The 22,708-nt window shown below is 41.6% G+C and overlaps 1 protein-coding gene across 5 annotated transcripts in view; it reads right to left on the bottom strand.

Annotated features, from left to right (window-relative positions):
* LOC128437142 (endonuclease V) overlaps positions 1 to 22,708 on the bottom strand; it is a 69,378-nt gene that overhangs the window by 30,054 nt on the left and 16,616 nt on the right. For all 5 annotated transcript variants that reach the window (XM_053419175.1, XM_053419179.1, XM_053419176.1 and 2 more), the window contains exons 5-7: positions 20,223 to 20,335; positions 13,742 to 13,810; positions 13,438 to 13,566 (exon numbers count right to left, since the gene is read on the bottom strand). In XM_053419175.1, coding sequence (XP_053275150.1) covers positions 13,438 to 13,566; positions 13,742 to 13,810; positions 20,223 to 20,335 — 311 coding nt within the window. The remainder of the gene's footprint in view (positions 1 to 13,437; positions 13,567 to 13,741; positions 13,811 to 20,222; positions 20,336 to 22,708) is intronic.

Raw genomic sequence — 22,708 nt, 5'->3', positions numbered from 1 at the left:
TTGTCTATTTCAACTTTAATTCACATCATCCACCTCTGGTCTTTTTTTCCTGCCATCACCATATTATCTGGCACTTAAATTACAAAGCTTCCAGGGCACATTTAGTGTATGTAGTACTACTCATTGAGGATTGTATTATTCTCTCATTTGATGATGTGAAACATTTTGTGGCAGAGAACGGAAATTACATCTCAAGACATATCACACAAAGGGGGGTAATACAGGATCAGAGACTGATCAGTGTTGTACATCTTTTACTGCAGTAAGTTTCTGATAAATTTGAATAAGACTGAGATCCCTCTCATTGTAGAATGTGTAGGAGGGTGACTCATCAATAATTAGCTCTATGTGCAGTTGGAGTCACAGTGAAGATATTGTATTTCAGACATCTGCTACACATTAAGGAATAATACAGGACTTTCTATGAGTGCCGGTAAATGGAATATCCAGCACTACAGAACAAAACATTTCATTTTCTATTTCTACTGAGAATCTTCTCATTAACACCGAGCCATTTTGATTAGGCCTGTTACACTTTACATGACGAATTCACCATCTAATAGTCGGTGATGCAAAATGACTTAACTGAGTATTTATGGAATACATCTAGTCAAACTCCCGCTGGTAGCGGGAGGTAAGAAAAGAGCTGTCTGTAAAGCTCTGGGAAGAACGACAGAAGCTGCATCACATGTTCAATATCATCAGTAGGCTTGACCCTGAATATTTGCATTCACAGATAACAGTTACACCATGGCCAAACTGTGCCCAATTATAATAGCTTGTATAGTCAAGTGCTCTTTTTGTATGCTGATGCCAAACTGTAAACTGTGTTTCATTTAATATTAGTTAACAATAATAAAAGAGAAATGTCTGAGAGAATCTATAGAATGGTAAAATTACTTTATGGAATTTTTGTTACATGTTCCGTAACCAACTCTTGACCAAATAAGAAATTAGTCTTCTCACTTTGGATTTGTGTGTTTTGAAGCCATATATAAATCAATCAATGAAACTGGAGGAAGGAGTCTAATATACAGGGACTTAAAGCTGTAAGCTTGAAGAAAAAACTAAGTATCAGCTCTTCTCTGACCAAAAACCTTCAATAATGATCATGATGCAGTCTATTTCTTCCATGCTTTTCAAATGAAGTATCTGTCGGGATCTGAGATGTTGTTGCAAACTTATTTCTGCAGTGGCTAACTTGTTGGAGTGTCTTGTGTGCCGGCTCAGATCGCTGCTTCCTGCCTAGTGAGTAAAAATAGGCAACTTTAGTTGAGAGGCACATCTAGAAATGTTGAAAACCAAAAAAGGAACAGAACAGAACATCATGTTTGACATTCTACATTTCAATAGAACCCCACAGAACAATTCTTCATAGATGCTTGAGATGCACTCAAATACAGACACACAAAGCGGAGCAGATACAACAGCACCCCAGGGCCTTCATCATTTGGTCGACCGGATGAAATGACAGATGGTAGATAGTCATGTTCCCTCAGGAGTGTTATAACCCCAGTGATGAAATGTAATTTAATACAGATTTATGACCAAATTAAAAATATACCCCAAAACTAATTCAGTCAAGATTATTTTTAAAGTGCATTTAAATCAAAGACAAGAAAAATAATAAATAAAATCAATTCAAATAAAATAAAAAAAGTTTATATTAAATTTAGGACATGAAAAAGCTTGAGGAAACAAGTGGGTTTTCAACTTACCTTTAAAAAGATATAAAGATGGTGAACGCTTCATTCTAAATGGATAATTGTCTTCAAAGCTTTGGAGAGGCTTCAGCAAATGGACAATCACCTTCCCGCTTAGTCTCAACTAGTTTATGTGAAGATTTTGTTCTCCACAATGTCAGATTTTTCCTGCAGTTATATCTATATTAATGCATTACAGTTTGAAATTATGCTTTATAGCTTAGATCTTCCTTTAAATTACAGTAAACACCCCCATTGTTATGTATGTTTTGCTTGCTTGCTTTGTGTGAATGATGTTTGCAGTTTTCTTCCTTACACTGTAAAAGTGATCAGCAGTAGTTAACCCTTGACCTGCTGGAGGACTCAGTCCACAGAGCCCGAAAGCTCCTGCTGCACAAAGAGCTGTTCACATGTTTATACGAAGTTTGGACACATTCGACTCAGTCCATGCCCAAGTTACTCACGTTGATGAGTCCCAGCCACAGGTGCTGCAGAGCTCTGGTCGTATGTCTAAATCGCCCCAGATTAGATTCTGCACTTCACCGGCCATTAACAAGAAAAATCCCAAAACATGAAACCCAAGTGTTTAGACTCATCGTGTCACTAATACTCAAACCTAGCAGAGTGATAGAAACTGTCCAATTAACCATCCACCTCTCAGCTCCTGTATTTTTTTTTTACAGACCAAAATTAATGGTTTGAGAATCCATTTATAATTAGTTGGCATGAACCTAAAAACAAACCATTTGAAAATGCAGTTTTTCCACTCTGGTTTTTTAACCCCACAAGAGATCACACTGTGCTCACCAGAAGAAGAGAGAGAGGAGGAAGAATGACTGAGGGAAACTGAAGAGATTGCTGCGGAGCAAAGAAAACCCACGCCTGAATTTGTATCAGTTTAGAGCTGGTTTTTCTCTCGCCACAGTCCCTGCCAGGGTGGGACTGCACAGGTGAACAGATGTGGCCTGCTGGCTCTCTGCTAGGGCCACACAAACACACACACTGACACACACACACACACACACACACACACACACACACACACACACACACACACACACACACACACACACACACACACACACACACACACACACACACACACACACACACACACACACACACACACACACACACACACACACACAGAGGTGTCAGAGTCATGGCTTTGGTCCAGTGGCCCGGGGCAGGTTTTTATCCTCTGGTCCCCCAAAGCCCCTGAAGCCCTGCAGCTATGGCAGTCTGCTCGACCCATTCTTCCTTTCTACATCCCTCCTTCAGTTTTTCAAAACGATTTTTATATTTCTCCTTCTCCCTGGAATCCACCTTCCCTCACTTAAATTCCTTTTTATCACCCTGATTACCAAACGGTTTTCCTCCAGATCTCCCTCCCTCCCTCACTCTCCTCAAACCTCTGTTTCACCTCTCATCTACACTTCTCTCTCATTTCCACCTCAGGGCAGCGCTTCCATCTCTCTCTACACCAATCTCTCGGTGGAGGTCCAGAGTCCAGTGGCTGCAGCAGCAGAATGTCAGACAGACATATATTAACATTTAGACAGCCCCGAGCCCCAGAGGGGTGCTCCACTTTAAATCAGTCACAGCCTCTCGACACTTTCAGAAAAGTTCCACTGGCTGCCACCAGCAGAGCACTGGTGTCTCCCTCACAGACGCTCCAGCCGGCCACTTGTCCAACAGGACTGTTTTATGGCTGTGTAAGCTTCTCTGTCTCTCATCTATTCCTTTCAAACTCAATGAAACACATTGTTTCCATCAAAGTGATGCTCTAGCTGCTCAACATAGGATTTGGTTTGAAAAGAGGAACAAATGGGGAAGTGATGTGGGCCATTGCTATCCACAGGGTTTGCAGTTATTCATATTATTCATTTATCTGGTGATTGTTTTGATTGACTATAAAATCTTGCGAGTGAACATTTTAGAAATCACATTTACATTTTTCTTTGTGTTCATCTGACCAACAATCTAAAACCCAAAGATGTTCAATTATCAAAGAGAGAAAAGATGTATGTGCATCCTCACATTTGAGAGCCAAGGACCAAGTCGGTCAGCCAAACAGTGGCTCCAGCACCAAGCTCCAGACTGAAATATATCCATTAATATTGGATGAATCAACATAGAATCTGGTCGACAGAAGAATCATAATGACTTGGATCTCTTGACCATTCTGCAGTTTTTTTCCAGCAGATCAAAGTTTGATCAATACTGACTTTGGAGCCAAACTTGTGCAAAATTAATGACAGTCCAAGCAGCCGTAGCTTTACTTTGTGATTACAGCTAATAAGCAATTGTTCACCTGATATATTTGGTAAACTAAGATGCTGAACAAATAAACGCTATGGCTAAACATCAGCATGTCAACATTGCAGTGAAAGAAAAGTAACAGAGAATAAATATACAAAAACAAAAACAAAAAATATGAAAATATGTGGATTGGTTGAAGTGCTGATGACATGCGGCTGCTTAGTTGTCCAAAAACAACAACAAAATCCAGTTGGGTTTGTGTGTTTCCAACTTGATAATTTAACTGGAGACTGAGCCATTGGTGTAAACGTGAGCGCGAACGGTTGTTTGTCTCATTATGTAAGCGATAAGCATTATAGTCAGTTGATGGATTATATCAGCTGTATTCTGTGATTTCTTTAAACTGCACTGATCAATGTCTTTATTTTAACAAAGGATAAAATGACTGTTGAACATGACAGATGGTGTAAAGACCCTGTAAGGATAATTATTCGTAGTTGGCGAGTCTCAGTCTCTGGTGCTATTTTGGTGTCGTCAAAGAGCTTTGTTGGTTGGCTGTATGTGTGTGTGTGTGTGTGTATGTATGCGGGCAAGCTTACTGGTATGGGTTGTGTTTGTGTTACTGCAGAGGTGACAACAACCAAAACTATACTAGCACTGCAGGCCTGAATTATTCACAGAGTGGAGAAGACGCAGTGGGGGCTGGGGGAGGAGATCCATGGATGAAAGATGTCGGAGAGAGAAGAGTACAGTTAGGACGAATAAAGTCGAGGAGACCAAGGAGGCTGGGAGTTAAGAGAGAAAGTTGAAAAAGTCGGAGTGGGGCCTCATCAAATGCAAGACACACACACACACACACACACACACACTCACACACACACTCACACACACACACACACACACACACACACGCACACGCACACGCACACACACACACACACACACACACACACACACACACACACACACACACACAAACACACACACACACACAGAAACATATGTTTTGTTATGGGTTGCACTGGATGAATTCTTGGACCTGGAGACTTTAAAAAAAGAAATCTTGCTTCTTACATAAATACAACCTTTCCTTCAAAATCCGCATAAAAACACACATCTCTCTCTGTCTCTCTCTGTGACACACACACACAGACACACCTTCTATCCCGGTACCCACAAACGCACAAAACCTCTCTCAATCTCTTTTATTCTATGCATGCAGCCTCCCCACCGCTTATCACTCACATTGAAATTCCATCTGTTTTTGCAATCTGGGAGTGCAGCTGTACAGCTTTTACATTTCCCGTCTTCCTGCCCGGCACAGCGGAGGGATGTATGGAAACCCAAAATGGAGAGTGGAGCGAAGATCCACATTTATTCCCCCTTAATAAGAAAGTTTATACATCCGATATCCAAAAAGCCTCGTGGTCTAAAGGAGGACGTTTTAGTGTAGGTGCTCTGAGGAGACCCTTTTATGTAATAAGATATAAATGTCAGGAAACCTGAAATACAAGTTCAACCCCTCTGATACCTCCAGGAAACTATTTGCCAGAAAAACAAACAGATAAACTTTAGACGACACACTAATGTTTTACAGTCCTGTATGAACTGATATTACAGAACTGAAAAGGCGCACAGGGCAGCACTGGGCGAGTCAGCGGTGTACAGGTGACTGCAATAAGAGAGGGATCGTAATTAGTGACTTCCGCTCGGTGCAAAGCACTCAGACAGAGAGGAGAGGTCTGGAGATAAGCTGTTACTGTACGTCTCAGCCCGCTCCTCAGAGTCCCATTACCAGTGGATGTCTTCCCATTAGTGTATGTGGAGGATGAGGTTTAGGGGGTTGACTATCGTGAGTAATGGATTTTAGCCTGGAGATAATGACCAATGGACCAAATATGGGCTAAGACTATACACATGAAACAACAATATATACCCAAACCTGTTGAGAGAAAACTAGAATTATATATATATATATACAATGACAGATGCAGGTAGTATAGGTGATGATTCAGTGGCCACATCATTTACTGTCTTGATGGTGTTTTGTCACTCATCCATGAAGCCTCATAGGTTTATCAAAAAGGTCAAAGCTTTGAAATGTAAGTTTCCACAAGTTTGAATTTTCGAGGTTTTCTATGCAGGCTACAGTCTGAGTTGAGAGGTCAGAGGAGAGAGCTTCTAACCAGAGGGCTACATGTTTCAATATTGAACATGTGGGTGTGGAAGGTTTGATTCCCATCTTTTCTTTTCTGATTCCAGATTAATTCTATACTGCACTCGCATAAGGAACTCTCAGTATGTCATTAACTTTCTTGTAGTTCTCCTGCTGTTTTTTCATTTGGAGGCTCTGCTTATATGAAGTCATGTATTTTAACACTGCTTCAAGCTTGAATTCAACTTTTCTAGACAGAATTAGTATCAATCAAAACCAGAGTCAGTCCCACCTCACATGATGGCAGGATGCCAGTAAAAACAAGGATGACTGAGTAACTCAAGAGTTCTGAGTTCCTAGAAGAGAATGAACTAAAACCAACTTAATATTTCTACAGGGGTTAGATTTGTCTCTGTGTGTTAAACCGGGGACCTGTCCAGTGTGTACTCGACTGTCAGCTGGAATTGGCTCCAGCCCCCTACGACCCTCAAAAGAATAAGTGGCAACACTAATGGATGGATGGTCTGGTCACTAATGCAACATCTTCCTGATGAGTCAGCTTCCGCTCTCTGACCTCTGGTTGTCCCTCTCTCACTGTCACAGTGACCGCAAAGTAAAAACAGAGACCATGACTCGAGGAAGATGTCAGACTACTTCACATCAAATGTTCCCTGGAGCTGTTAAAAGTGAGGTCTTTCATTTTGAGATACTTTTTGTTTCATTATATGTCCAGATTTGAAATGACTTATTTTACTTTGCCTTCGGCTGGACTTGGTTGAACATGAGGCACCACAGTATGAATGGGTATGTCACACATTTATTCATCATGTGGTTTCATTAGTAGAGTTGCTTGGTGGAGGTATACACTCTAGTGAGTGCCACTCTAGTTTAGACAATAGAAAAAAGTTTCATGAGTGTGAGGAGCAGGACTGAAACTGAAAAACACCGGCAGGAACTTTACATCTGTTTACACGTTTTTAGAAGGAGCAGATTGACATGTGAGCAGGGGATTTTTATGAGAGGATATAGGAAAAGCTTCGATATAACAAAATGTGAAATGAAGAAGTAATGCACACTAAATGAAAGTTCACGCTCCTTAGTAAAGATGGGAAAGAAACTCAATAGGTGTGGGATGCATGAGGGTGAAAATATAATGGTTTATAAAAAAACGACTGAGATGGATTGTGAAACATTCTGTGCTTGTGTGTGCGTGTATATATATGTGTGTGTGAGAGAGACTATGTATGTGACTGTGTCATTGTGGGACATAAGATTATGCGTCAGTGCATCCACACATCAGCCTTCATTGCAGGAGCCAAACATGATGTCACCTTTCATCTTCCTCTCTTGGAATTTCAAACTGTGGATGGAGAGATTAATTTTACTTGTCATATAAAGTAAGAGGATCTTAATGGTGGAGGATATGAGAAAAATAAAGAGCAGAGTTAAGGGTTCATTTTTAGTGCTGAGACACTGAGGAGACAGTTGATCACTACCGTCAGTCATAGGTTTTAAAACTACAAGAAACAAAAATCCAATGCTTTTGCTCTAAACAATATGCAAAATACAATAGGGGTTATCGCAACTTGCTCAGCTTTACAGGTAACTACCAATGCACCATCTGTGCCCCTGCACCATCTGTGAGACAGTGGCATAACTATCTCCTTAATTTCCTTTCCATTGCATCTCTCTAAACTGGGCCTTAGTTGAGTGGCTTCTTGAAGTTCTCAGATGGGCAACCCCCTTTTCAATGGTTCATCAATTTAAGCCCATGACATCTCCGGGAGCTCAACAGTAGCACCAGTGTCCTGGTACTATGCCTGCTTCCACCACTCAACCCTGTGATATTATTGGCCTGTTTCCAGTTTGGCTCTGACACCACTCCTTCCATATCTCCGCAGAGATGCCGCCTCTGCCTGGCTGGTATTAGTGGCTACTAGCCGCCTTCTAGCTGGACCTTCCAGTCAAGGCATTCCAGGGGCTCTCCAGAGTTACTGCCCTGCAAAGCTCTACAGCCGATTTCCACAGGCAGGTTCCAGGCCTTCTATCCATTGTGTTGTTTCTCAAGGATGAGGTCCTGATATTTCTTTAGCTTTAGGCCTCTTCTATCCTCTCTTCCCAGGGTACTGTTAGCTCGATAAGCACCACCTGCTTGGTAACCTTAGACCATATGGCGATATCAGGTCTCCTGAGATTCTGCGGGCTGATTCCTAAGATAATTTAAGCTTTATCTTAAGGTCTTCCTGCATTTCCCAATTGGACAGGGCCCCTTTGCTCCTCATCTCTGTTGTTGCACTCTCCCCTGGCCTGGGAAAGTGGATGAAACGAGGGCCATTAGGAAGCGGTCTTGCCTTCTTTCTTGCCTGCTTCACATCGTCAGCCAACTGTGCTAGATCTGGTCGTGTTGCAACCATCTGCCGAACTTGATCAACATGAGGAGAGGACAGGCTCAAGGTTGGCAGGCCTTTGTCAGAGTGTGCAGGTGGAGCTCTCTGCTAACCCTCATGTGGAAGTTTGATGGAAAAGGCAGGACATCATACACTGAACACAACAGAAACTTAATCCGGTGTCCTTCCATGCCAGGTCAGTGCCCTCCTTGCACACCTTCCCAACTTGTTCAGCAGCGCAGCTTGTTTATGGCTACTGCCTTTACGTGTCCGTTTTCCTCCACTGCCTTGTGGACCTCCCTCTGCACCATGCCACGCCGCTCTTTCGGTCTAGTTTTGTTCCAGCTTGTACTGCTGACGCAATCCAGACCTAGCCTGCTCTAGGCTACTGACCAGATGTCTGTCAGCATGATGTAGGCGATCCTCAGCCTCCCTCAGCACTCTGCTGGCTGGCCACTTGCAACCTGTTCTGACCTGAATGTCTGCCTGGCGTACTTTTCTATCTTTACCGTCTCACAACATCATGGAATGCTGTGTTTTTGTTGTCTTATACTCCTCAACCACAGATGATCCTGGCAGCAGCACCTTGCTGCCTGTGCAGTATAGGCTAATTGAGCAGAAACTTCTCGGAACGCCTAGCCATCTCCTCTCCATCCCTTCAATAGTTGAGACAGGTAACTTGTAAAAAAGCAATGTCATCCAGGTTTCAGCTTGAATGAGAACCCCTTTCAGACTCTGCTTGTCATTGAGTTTGGCCGTGTACCACTTCCCCAAGCTCTTCAGGGACTCTTAGACAGTTAGGAAGATGCCCTCTCCGATTTTAAGATAGAACCAATCCGGGACAAGGCCCCTCTTCAGCACCAGGCTTCTGGATACTGCAGGTTTGAACTCTATCCTTGCCCAATCGGTGAGCTAAACCAAGTCCTCCAAAATCCATCTCCCTTCAAGGAATGATTTAGCTGTGGTGGGGAAATCATCAATAAATGCCCTGATGGATGCCTGTTGGATTCCGCATGCCAGTACTGCACCTCGACGCAACTTCTCTGCTGACCTAACCGGAAGGTTCATCACTGCGGAAACAGAATCACTAAGATTGTGCAGCCAGTGACACAGCTCATCTCCAGCCTCTGCCAGTCTGTGGTGAAGTTCCCGCAGGTGAAATGCATATTGAACTTGTCCAAGTAGCACTGCAAGAGCTGCTGGAATAGCTCCGGGACCCAGTAATTCTTCAGGGTTAATTACACTGGTGTGCTCTAGACAGCCAAGTCCAGTAGAACTTTCTGAACTGAAGTATCCATATGGTCTTTGGCATGAAAGGGGTCATTCTTCTCTACCCCCTCAGCCAAAGCCGGGTGTAGAGAGCATACCTTCGCCAAGGCCCCAACAGTCCCCTTATAACGAAAATGTAAATTCACTAAATGCTATTTTTATCCGGAGCTACAAATTCATAAATATAAGTCCCCTAAACGGGCCAGTTATTTTCATCATGATCGACAAATTCAACTGCGAGAAATCAATGAAAAAGTGGATAAACTTTCTATCGTGCAATGTTAGAGCGGAAAATTCTGGAGCTGACGCCTGATCTTGATCTGACCCAAAATTCAACAAGTTCTTTCCTGACCCATTGCACATTCTTTCAAGTGTTGAGGTAATCTGTCCTCTAGCTTTTGAGTTTTTCTGCTAACAGACAAAAAAGAAAAATCTGTATAAACCCTGCGCAACCATTAAACTGAGGGGGTTCAATGAAATCCTTATCTTGTCATGGATTGTGTCTGAGGAGTTTGACATTATGAAATATTGCAACTGTGACACCATAAAGAATGACAATGTCATATCAGTAGTGACATTATATAAAGTTGCACTGTGAAAACCACAAATTATTACAAATGGAGGACTCAGGAGGACTCAGGAGGAGACAGCTGTTTCACGACTGGTATATTTGCTCAAGGCCCTGCAGGGAAGAGAAGTGTCTTTTGGTTGATACCCGTGAGAAGGGGAGTAGCTGGATTAATGCAGACCGAGCAATTAGCCCTAATGACAAGCTCATTTTCTACATGAACTGCTCCAGTTACTCTTTAATTTAATTTGTCACTCGTCTGTACATGAAGCGTGTATCAGCTCAGCACTGTGAAAAACTAATTGATGCTGAGCTACTTCAGAATTATTCCTCATTATTCGTCATTCCATAAGTTTTATTTGAGTTTTATATAAGTATAAGTTTGAAGGAGTTCTTGAACTGCTGTCATTTTTTCATTGACATAACCTTCAGTCCCAAGTTCACAACTTTTCATAATAAAAGCTCTGTATTTCAGCTCGAAAGAAAGCATAACAGCAACAAAACAAACGTTTTGCCCTTACTGTGACGTCTAAATGGAAAGGAAGTGATTCTAAACATGTTGTTGGCATGACAGAGATCAGCATCCAGGACTCCGGTGAATGTGTCAGTCTAATATGGAGAAATAAACATAATAACATTATCAAATGTCATAGAAGAAGACATGTTGAGCTCTGTCCACTGCCCGGCCCCTAATAACTGCTACACAGTGCCGGTTGCCTATTTATAAAATGTTTATAAATATTTGACGAATTGCGTATTAAAATAGAACCAAATTTTGGCACTGCAATTTCTCAGGTAGTTGATTAGATGACCTATTTCTGAGATATTTGATCCACATAAACACAGACTTTTATGGAATTAGTAGGTAAATATATTCTGTTCTCTACCCGTCTGTCCAGCCTGTTGTTATATCTGCTCTTGACCGGTTCCTCCAATATGCTGCTGATGCCAGGAAACAATGTTTCTCTCCTGAATATAAACATAGACTGTGCCCTTTTCTGGCGAAACCCAACACTGCTCTGAATGAACCACAGCTCGACATCTGCCACAGAGACACTGGCAACCTTTAGCTGCAGCTGAGTGCGGCTAAGCGTGAACAACCGACATTGCTATTGATATACAAGACTCTGGACAAATTACATATTTTCAAACCAATAATTTGACATCTGTGTGTCCTGTTTGGGCCATCTTGTTGTCCAATGCACGTGTCTGTCAAAGGGGAGGATACAGGAGCTTGACTTTTATCGTCTGGGTTCAGCTCTGAACATGACACTCTCCAAAACTGGATCTGTGAGGGGCTTGTTTCTGTGATGTCAGCAGTAAACAGAATAGAAAATATCAGTGGGACAGATAGAGATAGAGAACACAAGGCAAAAGCAAGAGACAGACAGAAAAAAGGAGAACGTGGACTTCAGAGAAAGGTCGGACAGTGAGACAGAGATGTCAGTGATTGGACAGAGTGAGAGGGTGAGAGTGTCCCTGGTTCTGTCTGATGTCCACACTCAGACCCGGCTGCTTCCTCCTCGTCTCACCAGCTAAACACATCACATTCACACTTTGATGAAATAAACACACACACAGGAGGGGACAGTAAGCCGCTGCAACTGCAGCTCTCTTGGTGAAAAACTGATTTTGAGAGGCGTGTGTGCGCTCATGGGTCTGAAAGTGTGTTTTCTGTTCGGTGAAGGTGAAATCCTGCTGAGCAGCAGAAGCACAGCACAGCCTAGTGGAAGAAAGAAAAAGAGCCTGAGGGTGGAGGAGGGATCAAACCAGGTCAGGTTTTTTGTCTTCCTTTCTTCCCCAAAATGACAGTCAGTGGGTGTTTTTATGTTTTAAGACTGAACTTTTTATGACCCTTTTTTCAACAGAAAATGCAGAATGCAGTCAAAACTATAACTATTGCTGTATGACAGGACTCATTAAAGCTGTAAAATAATCCTCTGGGACATTCATTTCCTTTGCCCACTTATCCTGGTAATTATTAGTGATCTTAATTACCATCTCTGGGCAAAGATTTCATTCAATTTATTATATTGTCTAATGCAGAGGATGATATAATAAACACTGACAGTTGGAAACACAAATAAATACTGTATGAACAACATAATATTTGTTCACTAAACCTCTTACATTTTTGTGCTTTGTTATAAGGTTTGAGCATGAGGTGGTGCATGTTCATGAGATGTGATTATCAACATAATCAATAACCCATGTCAGGATACAGTCTCTTCTCCATTTTGTTTTATTCAAAGTCAGTTACTTAAAGGTTTAAGGATATCTTCTTGTCCACCCTCCGCTTAGACCTGTTTTCACATTAATTCCTATTAAAAGAGAAGTTCACCAATTTGGCAAAGCACTGTATGTTTTAAAGAATGAAACACTGATGCAAATATTTTTTTTTCAACCACTTTTCTGACTTGTCAAAACCTGGTGTTCAAATTACCCACAATGCAAGGTTCAGGTGTGTAATAGTAGCAGTTGCTTTAAAAACGTATCAACTCCAGCCCCAAGTGACATTACCTGAAGACATGTATTAGTCACAACTGGCTTTATAAAAATGTTGTCACACATGCAGTTCTACTCCCCAAAGACCTGTTGTGATGTTATAAAATGGATCAAATTGTAGGAGTTACCTTTTATGATGTGTATGGATATGTATTTGTAGTTATGAGAATCGACAAGTTCCACTTGATGACTGGTTCTAAGATGTCTAAACCATTGGAATCCAATACCACCAAGTTTATCGATTCCTTCTGTCAATGTCGTACATTTTAAAATGACATCAAACTGATGCCTCTACGCTTCTGGAAACTGGAAACATGAAAGAGGAAGAAAGTCCCAAGAAAGATAATGATAATCTCCATAGAATAGAAGAGACCCTAGCAGAATGCTGAAACCACTTAGTGCTGTGGATCTGGTATTTTATACCCAAGTGAATACCATGTACAATGCACACCAACCAAAGTCAATGTACAGTATATCTGGTGACTTCTTTCTGTCACTCTGCTACAGAATTCCCTATTGACTGAGTGCTTTTGTGTGTGTGTGTGTTTGTGTTTGTGTGTGTCTGTGTGTCTGTGTATCTGTGTGTACCTGTCTGATGGGCTCGGGGACCCGGTAGCGGCAGCAGGCGTGTGTGAGGCGTACAGCTGTGTCCAGGCTGATCTTGTGGCCCACGGACACGTAAACTGGCTTGGAGCTCTTATCAGAGCTACGCAGCGCCTGCACACAGAGTTACTGTTCAACATTCACCTCTCTTCATGACTGTGGTCGTCATACACACTTTCTTGAGTTTGACTTCTAGCAGGGTGTGTGTTCTCTGAAGGCAGCAGCAGAAAAACAACACCTTGGCGAAAACTATTTGTTTCTATTAGTGTGCATTTGTCCTTCGCCGCACCTTTCCGAGCACTTTGCCTGAGGCAGCAGTGAGTGGGAAGCTGTCTCCTCCTTTCTGCAGAGCAGCGATCTGCGGAGGGAAAGGAACAAAAAATCAAAGTCAGAGAAGGATGTACAGCATGCCAGAGCAAACTGCATCAAACTGAGACAAACTATTAACCCTCTGGAGAGGATTCACAAGCTTTATCTGTAACCTCAGAGTGTCTTGGCTTTCATGTCCAATTGAAGCCGTTTCATGATTCTATCAAACAAAATATTTAAAAAAAACACTACGGTCATTGAAAAGTCCAGAGTCTAATTCACCTGCCTGAACACTCACTGAGCAAAACTCACACACATTATTTGGAGAATAAAGTTGCGCAAAAGCCTCTTTAAGTGTGACTCATGCCTTCAACATGCTGAACATGTAGCATCAGTGAAGTATATCAGATTGTAAAACAACTCTTCAAATAAAACAAAAGGCAAACATCTGCAGCAAATTTGTCTGTGGCTGACGAAATAGTGTTTCTTGGGGGGGGGGGGGGGGGTATAAGAATCAATTAAAGCAAATTATCAACTTTCATAATTTCTTGACATTCTTTTTGTCAAACTACTGTTCTGTTTGGTGTCTTAACACAAAATCAGGGTGTAAATAAGTCAGGGTAAAAATAAAGATTAACCAAAAACTGTTCATGCTGAGAGCAACAATAAGGATTAAAAAAAAGAACACAACATGATGATAAACAGTGACACACTAAAGAAGACAAGATGACTGCAATGATTTAAAACCATGAAGAAACCAGTTGAAGAAGAGCAAAGTTACTCAAATATACTCAATAATAATTTTACTTTTACTCATAAACCTAAGTTAATAATTACAGTATTCAACATATATTCATTCCACAAAGCTCTTGTATGAGTTCATGTACTAAAGGGATTTTGTCTGAGTCCTCACATTAATAAGACAGAGCTGAAGAAGCTTCCTGGATGAGAGGTGAAATATCTTGATTAAAAACAACCAAGTCTATATGTACATGTACAACTTCTGAAGATGCCGATGGTCATGTATACACACTTAGTCATTAATGACTGAAGAGGAACAGTGTGAGAGTAAAAGCTGCTTCTCTTCCATGACTGTCGTGGATGGATGGAGGTCCCCCATGTTTATATCAATACAGACAGAGGTGGGACTCAGACCTAAACTGACACTTAATGCTGCCTTGTGTAAAGTTTGTCAGCCACTGTGTGAATCCTACAGACACACAGAAGCCAATACAAATTTTCTTCCCCAATTCCATTTCACTCCACAGAGATTACATCATTGCAAACCCAGAAATACAGTATATGTGATTTTAAAGTTGTATTAAAAGTTGTATGACTGCCTTCACTCTGGATATGCAATTTTATCTTTTTTTGTTGTTTATAGCTTCATTCAGATACATTTATATATATATATATATATATATATATATATATAGCTTCATTCATATATATATATATATATATGAATGAAGCTATAAACAACAAAATATATATATATATATATATATATATATGTATATATTTGAATGAATAGATATGTTATATCTTTAAACTCTATGGACACAATGTCTATGGCAGACTCTGATTCAATGTAATTGTAATGAATCTATAATAAGCCAGTAGCCACCCATAAATATCTGGTGATGTCCAAACCGACTCCTACGTTTTTGGCTCTCTTCTCACATCAGTGGGTTCATATATTAATCTGGTATTAAAATCATACAAAGAAAAATAACCTACACAATATATCAGTTTAATAAAACTTGATGCACAGACTTTGATATCTAATGAGTTAGTGGAGATTGTGAGACATCAGGGTAACTGCATTTTAAAAACAACCTCCTCATTTCCCTTCATAGAACAAAAGTTTTGCTCTCACAGTCGAGGAGACGGAGCAAAGTCAGACACAGTGATGTTGTCTGTTGTTGACAGGTGTGCGGTGGGTTATGGGCCAGGGCCATGAAGGGAGCTTAGCCACCATGATGGATGGCGTGTCCACTCTACTATGAATGATTACAGCAAGCAGCCAGCAGGGAGACAGGAGGGGCCACACAGGGCCTCCAATCCCAGCTGGGATGTGGCCAGCGGCATGTGTGTGTGTGTGTGTGTGTGTGTGTGTGTGTGTGTATGTGTGTGTGTGTGTGTGTGTGTGTGTGTCTGTGTGTGTGTGTGTGTGTGTGTGTGTTAGCAAGAGATTTGGCCCTTACGAAGCAAGTGCAGCAGAAAGACAGCGTAAGTCATCAATAACACACTAGTTTGAGTTACAGCCAGGCTATCAATGTGAAAAAATAACAGAGACAAAGCGGGGGGGGGACAAGAAAAGGAGATGAGAAGGGAGGAAAGGGGACAAAAGGGAACGAAGTAAGAGAGGAGGCGAGCAAGGTGGAGGTAGAGAGAGAGGTGAGATCAGAAGAGAGCTGAGCAATGGGGAACTTCCGACAGGGATATCATTTTCCAAATCAAGAACAAAACAGGAGAAAGGAAACATTTTCTCTCCTCTTTCATATCTCTTGTTTCAGATAAGAACACACCGCACTCCCCTGGTTCTGTTCGAGCACAGAAACATTGTTACATCCTGTGGAAATTCAGCTGCAAGCTACAGAGCAGCTAGAGAGCAGGGAGCGATGGAGGGTTTTGTTCAACAACACGTCAATAGGATGCGTGTATAGAATGTCTTTTAATGGACTACTGAGGGGACTACACTGCAAAGACTCTCGACTAATCAAATCAGTGGGACTATTATTTAATGGTGAAGGGTGAAAAAAAGTAAAAATGTCTATATCAGACTGGAATAACAAAGTTCTCATACTACTGCTAGATTTTTTTTCTTGATTTAAAGGTTTACTATGAGTTGGAAAAACAACTCACAATTATTAGCAAATTTTAACAGTTTCATTATTTAACATTTGGCGAAGAGTTTCAGCAAAAGGAAGGGACAGCTTAATTTAAATAAAGTGCCATATCAATGCAACTAATTCAACTAATTTAAAAGAACCTAGTCACATTCACTCGTGATGATATACTCCCAATTTGTAATATCACAAGATTTATTAATTTGGTCTGCAGGGGAGGTAGAATAGCTTTTATATTCCAAAGTCAGGAAAAAAGTTGAGTGTGTAAACTAGCAGTTATGATTATTATGTATCTGTAACAATCTAACTACATCCTGTAACCAATTGTGTATTTGAAATATAACTACATAACACTTTTGCTAGTATTTTTTTTACATATTTAGTATGTGTGTACGCACACACACACACACACACACACACACACACACACACACACACACACACACACACACACACACACACACACACACACACACACACACACACACACACACACACACACACACACACACACACACACACACACACACACACACACAAGACCTGCAGATTTAATTTGTGTAACAGAGACAGAGTTCTGTCTGGAACCTTCAGAGACACTTCTCAAACTGCATATTGCTTGTTGAAAGCTCTCAGAGTGCTGGAAATGTTTTTGGACACGCTCTATAACATTTAATTGAGTATGGCAGCATATTGCTTGTCAATGGTACGTGGCGGTGATCGTGTAGAGCCAGTAATGGATAATCGTATTTCTTAATGGCTAATTTTCTGAAGTTTGGTCGGGAGCCTGATATGGCTCGTGTTTCACAGATTACTTCAAAGCTAATTTCCAACCAAGCGATGAAACGGCAAAGCTGGTGTTGACTCAAGGCCTCACAATAATGTGCGTGACTGTGGACAAATTAGACCGAGCCCCAGGGAGTGACAATTAGATCAGCATGGACGGGAGGGGAGATCTAAAGTTTCCTGCACTGCCACTGAGCCAAATCTTATCGCTTGAGCCCAAAGACGCGGTGGCATGGGCGTGTGATGCAGATGATACCTGATACCTAAAATGAACATGTCCGAGCCACAGATTGTATCAGAGGATGTGGGTGACTGCATACTCAGGAGGTGGCTCTGCTTCCCACAGCAGATAGAAACCGACATTTTCTGGACTATTAACGCCACTAACACTTATCAAGGGAGATCGATATGCTCCTACAGAGAATTGGATGAGCATGTAGCACCACTGCGTGAGGATGTCTGAGGCTACAAACAGAGTAATGCCAGATAATTGAGTTAACAGTGTAGCAGACGAATGCTACAGCCGTGCACTCAGGTTCCATTTTGAAAAGCACTTGTCGGCAGCATCACAGGAAATGCCCGTCGCTGATCTGACACAGATTAACATCATCTACGAAGAATTTGCATCTTGACATTTTCCCCAAAGAGAGAGCTCATTTATTATCACTGTCACATCAGAGCTCTGCGTGTTCTTCTCATGTCTGTTTTGGTTTGAATCAGGTTGTGCTCCCTGAATCACTCAGGATCCTGTTTTAACCACCCCACCAATGGGGATGGCATGCATTAAAAACACAGTGTGCATTCACGTGCATGCTCATCTGACGGTCCAATTTCCCGTGTTGTGAAATCACTCAACTTAAATGATGTGCTTTTGGAATGTGTCAAAAACATGGACGATGTAAACAAAATGTGTATTATTCATGCATTTCAGAGCTTCAGAGCTTTTAAACATCACATAGCCACCTATTTGCATTATATTTAATAGGAGAGAACAAGGATCAGATGGTGCATATGCATATTATGATTTAAAATGTATGCACATTAATCATAAACGCATCTGTATTGGCTAAAAAGTTTGATATATGAAGCTTGTGAAAGAGGAACACAGTTTGCAAGTGGCAAACGTTTATAAACTTAACAATTAAAGCTTCGATTTAGAGCTGATAGTAAAATTATGAGTTGTTTCAACTTGAGACGGTGTTCACTAGAAATGTCCCAGTTGGGAACTTTTTCCAATTCTTCTGACACCAGGTGTATACAGCAGCAGTCTGTATAACAGTCCACACAAATAAGTTATTCAAATGTACAAATCTTATCAGATAATGTGATTTATAAATCAGAATCCTGTTCAGAATTGGTGTGTGTGGCAGTGTTTAAGTGTCCCACATGAACCAATGTCTCAGATTATCCCAATTCACCCTAAATCCTTCTACATAATGACAAGATCTTTCTATGTTTGTTCTTGTATTGCCGCTCCCATCAGATCAGTTCATCAGACAAACCTAACTTCAGCTGGTTTTGTTTTTTTCCTCAACAGGTTACTGAGGAGCAAAGTGAACATTTGCATATTAATGACATCCACATTCTGCTGTCCCGCAGGTATACTTTGACCATTTATTCCAGCTTGATTTGTATTCAAAATGTCGCCTTAGCATTAGCTACACAAGGAGGCCTTGGCTTGTATTAAAAGTCACACTGTAGAAACCAACGCACACGTGCACAAGCATACAAATAGACTTGCAAGTGTGAGTTCACATGCACACACAGACGCACATTGAAAAGCAATTGAGGATTCTGTCCTTCGTCCCTCTGACATTTGTTTTTTTTAGAATCCAGTGAGCTGTAAACACAACAGAAAAAGGTGACTTTCACTTTGAAAACTCAAATAAAACATCTATGGACTTGACTTTGCATCTCCTCTACAAGGCATATGTACACATTTAAAGGAAATGGTATTGCCAGCTGTCTTTTAATATATGTAGTTAAGAGTTCTCCTTGACTATGATAATTCAATATAAGATTAAGATTAAGATGCATTTATTCGTCCCAAACACATGCACAGACATGCACAGGCACACTCATGCAGGTAGGGAAATGTAACCTCTGCTTTTGACCCATCTGGTGGAGGACACACAGAGCAGTGAGCAGCCATGTCAGCGCCCGGGGAGCAGATGTTGGGGGAGTAAGGTGCCTTGCTCAGGGGCACTAGACAGGGTAGGGAGAATCCTCTTGGATTTTTGGACAGATCAATCCAGGTTCATCTTTTTGTTGTTTCTCCGTGGAGTCGAACCAGAGACGAACCAGAGACCTTTTCTGCCCATAGTCCAAGTTTTTGCCACTAGTCCACCACCTCTCCGATATTAAGATATTAAGTATTTATTTTGGGGGGAATGAATTAGTTTTCTTCACCTAGATCTTTATCTATCTCTCTTTATCGAAGGTCGATATCAACTTAACCATGGAGCTTGTGGACTAGGAGAGTAACAGGTGGCCTCCTGTCCTAGTTGTCAAGGCGAAGGCGAGGAAATGAAGAGGGTGTCGTCCTGTAAGTCACTAAATAACCAGCACTTCCTCTCTCAAACACTCAAACACTGCCAGCACAGCGGTCAGGAGTAACTTGGGGTTCTGCATCTTGCCAGTATCGCGGCACGCAGAATGGTGGAGTCAGGGATCAAACCGGCCTGGTTCTGATTAGTGAAGGACCCGCTGTAATTCCGGAACGACAGCCAAACCAAATGTTTAGTTTTAAACTCATGAGGCTGAGCCTGCTCCAACATCACCTATACATTATATATAAAACCTTCAAAGGGGCTATAATCTCACCTGCGACTGGTGCTCCTCATCCTTGTTCACCCCCTGCACCTGCAGCAGGTTCTTGGCCACGCCCACACACGGCAACCCTGATAGCACTCCCAGATGACACGCCAGGCCGAACTCTGCAGGGTGCAAACAGTGACAAGACCTGAGTTAGTTAAAGTTACTTTTTATACTGCATGTTGCCCATTTTATTTTGAAAACTCACATTTACAGTTGGTAAGATGTTGCATCCCTAGGAGCAGTGTGTTACAGCAGCACTAGCTCAGTTAGAGATATTTTTTCCCATTTTGACAGAATACAAAGGACGGACACGGGACAGGGCCTCCAGATCAACGCGGGGGAAACCAGTGGCAGATTCCCGCAGGCGCTGTGAGCATTTCAACTGCTGACAGGAAGTGACTGGATAGACTGATAAGGAGGGCCAGCTCAGTCCTGGGATAACCCCTTGACCCAGTGGAGGTGGTGGGACAGAAGAGGAGGAGGATGGCGAAGATGTTGGAATGGAAATGTTGTCTTCTGTGTATGTGATATTGCATGAGCAGACATGTACGTGGAAGATTGACCAAATAGATTATCTAAAAGGGCAACTTTAGGTTTACGATTATCGCTCAGAGATTTTAACTTTATGGCCTCTTGAGGCCTCAACATTATGGTATCTCTATAGGAACATAGACCTGTACTGTGAGTCCATCTGCAGATGCTGAATGAAACTTACAGAAAGACAAGTGTTTGACTTTGTGCTAGATGCTCAGAAATTGCCAACACAATGTCTTCTCTCATGGACAACAGCCCCCCCCCCCCCCCCCCCCTGCAGGACACCATCACATCACAGAGAAGCTCCTTCAGCGACAGACTGATCCACCATAAGTGTCTGACGGAGCGGTATCACAGGTCGTTCCGTTCTGCAGCAGTAACACTACACAACCAGCTCTTCTCCCAGTCAACCACACACACCTATGGAATTTTTAACTGTACAATATTCATTTCTGTATGTGAAATTCAATGGCTTGTGTGCAATCCATTGAATTTCACAGACAGAAATGACAGACAGACGATTGTAAAACCGTCTGGTGGTCCCAAATGTTTCCGATGGTGTAGTTTGTTGGTGGTAAAATATACAATAATCCCAAACTGCAGCAAACAAGTTTATGAGGAATGTATTCAAACACTCATGCAAGTTCCCCAGCTGCACACAACACGAGACAGGCACAGTCTGGACATCAGGGTTAAAGTGACTGGAGCGACCACTATCGATTAATAACCGAATACATGTGGTTATCAGTTTTTGCGACTGACAGAGACGGTCATGCACACACAGGCTGCAGAAGGGCGAGAAGTCGTTACAGCAGTTTATCATACAACACAGAGTTTTTTTAACTTCAATGTTATATAACAAAGGTCAAAAGCTGCCTAGATTCACCCCACTGCTGAATAAACATTCTATTATTTGGTGCATAACTGCCTCTTAACATCTGACCCTCTTATTGAACATGTATTTAACACTGAAACATATTGTATAGTAATATGAGATCATGACCCCTTGCCAATTACTTTTCACCGAATAATTCCTTACAGAAACGACTCTAAAGAATAAAGATTGAATAATTCAGTTAAATCAATACTTTTATCTCCTGAGTTCAAAATAAAAAATATATTTAATCATCAATGTAGACTCTGCTTACTCTACTGTATTGAGACCAAGGTTGATCCCAAAGTTACTCACCATATATCCAAAGTTTGCACAGTTAAAAAGTAGAGCTTGGATAATTTCTTGGAACTCCCATTGTACCTGATGACCCACACGAGACATGACAGCTTCAATATCAAATCTTATAAATGCTACTATAAATGGAAATGCTGTCTCCACTGCTGGTTAAGTTGTGCCACCACAATAATGTGTCTTCAAAAACCAGCTAATTTCCAACTTTGCAGGCAAAACTTTGCAGACATGATCAGACAATTATACACCACATAGCCCACAAAACACATCCCATGATTTGAAAGCACTGGCCACTAGATGGTAAGGTCATTCCTCTCTGTCTGGAGAAAGCTATTCAGTCTCTAATGAAGGTTGACCAGGTGGGATTCCAAGCTTTGTGTCATTCCCCTCCTGATATGAAGAGGCTGCTTCAGGTCATGTCAGCTCTTCGTGGCTTTATTCTCACCCCATGATGAAATAAGCACTGGATGCAGAGAAAGCCTTCGACAGGATAGGAAGACCATATATAGTATTTTCGAAATATTCTGTTTTGTTCCTGTCTGTATGAATTGGTTCAGAGGATTCTACAATTAACCAGTCAGAAGCAATTACATTATTTCTGACCCTTGCCTTCTCTATAGTGCGACACAGCAGGAGGCCCAATATCCTTCATATTTATTTAAGCCTGTGTCATTCATGTATATCCAGAAATATTCACCACCTCAGTGGGCGGACATAATTACTTATTGTCACAATCCGATCCTCTGACCTCTATATCAGAATGTGCTGGATT

The sequence above is a fragment of the Pleuronectes platessa genome, chromosome 3 (genome assembly GCF_947347685.1).
Source record: "Pleuronectes platessa chromosome 3, fPlePla1.1, whole genome shotgun sequence".
Classification (NCBI taxonomy): Eukaryota; Metazoa; Chordata; class Actinopteri; order Pleuronectiformes; family Pleuronectidae; genus Pleuronectes; species Pleuronectes platessa.
Note: the sequence above shows the minus strand (reverse complement) of the source record. Positions and strands in the feature narration are given on the sequence as shown.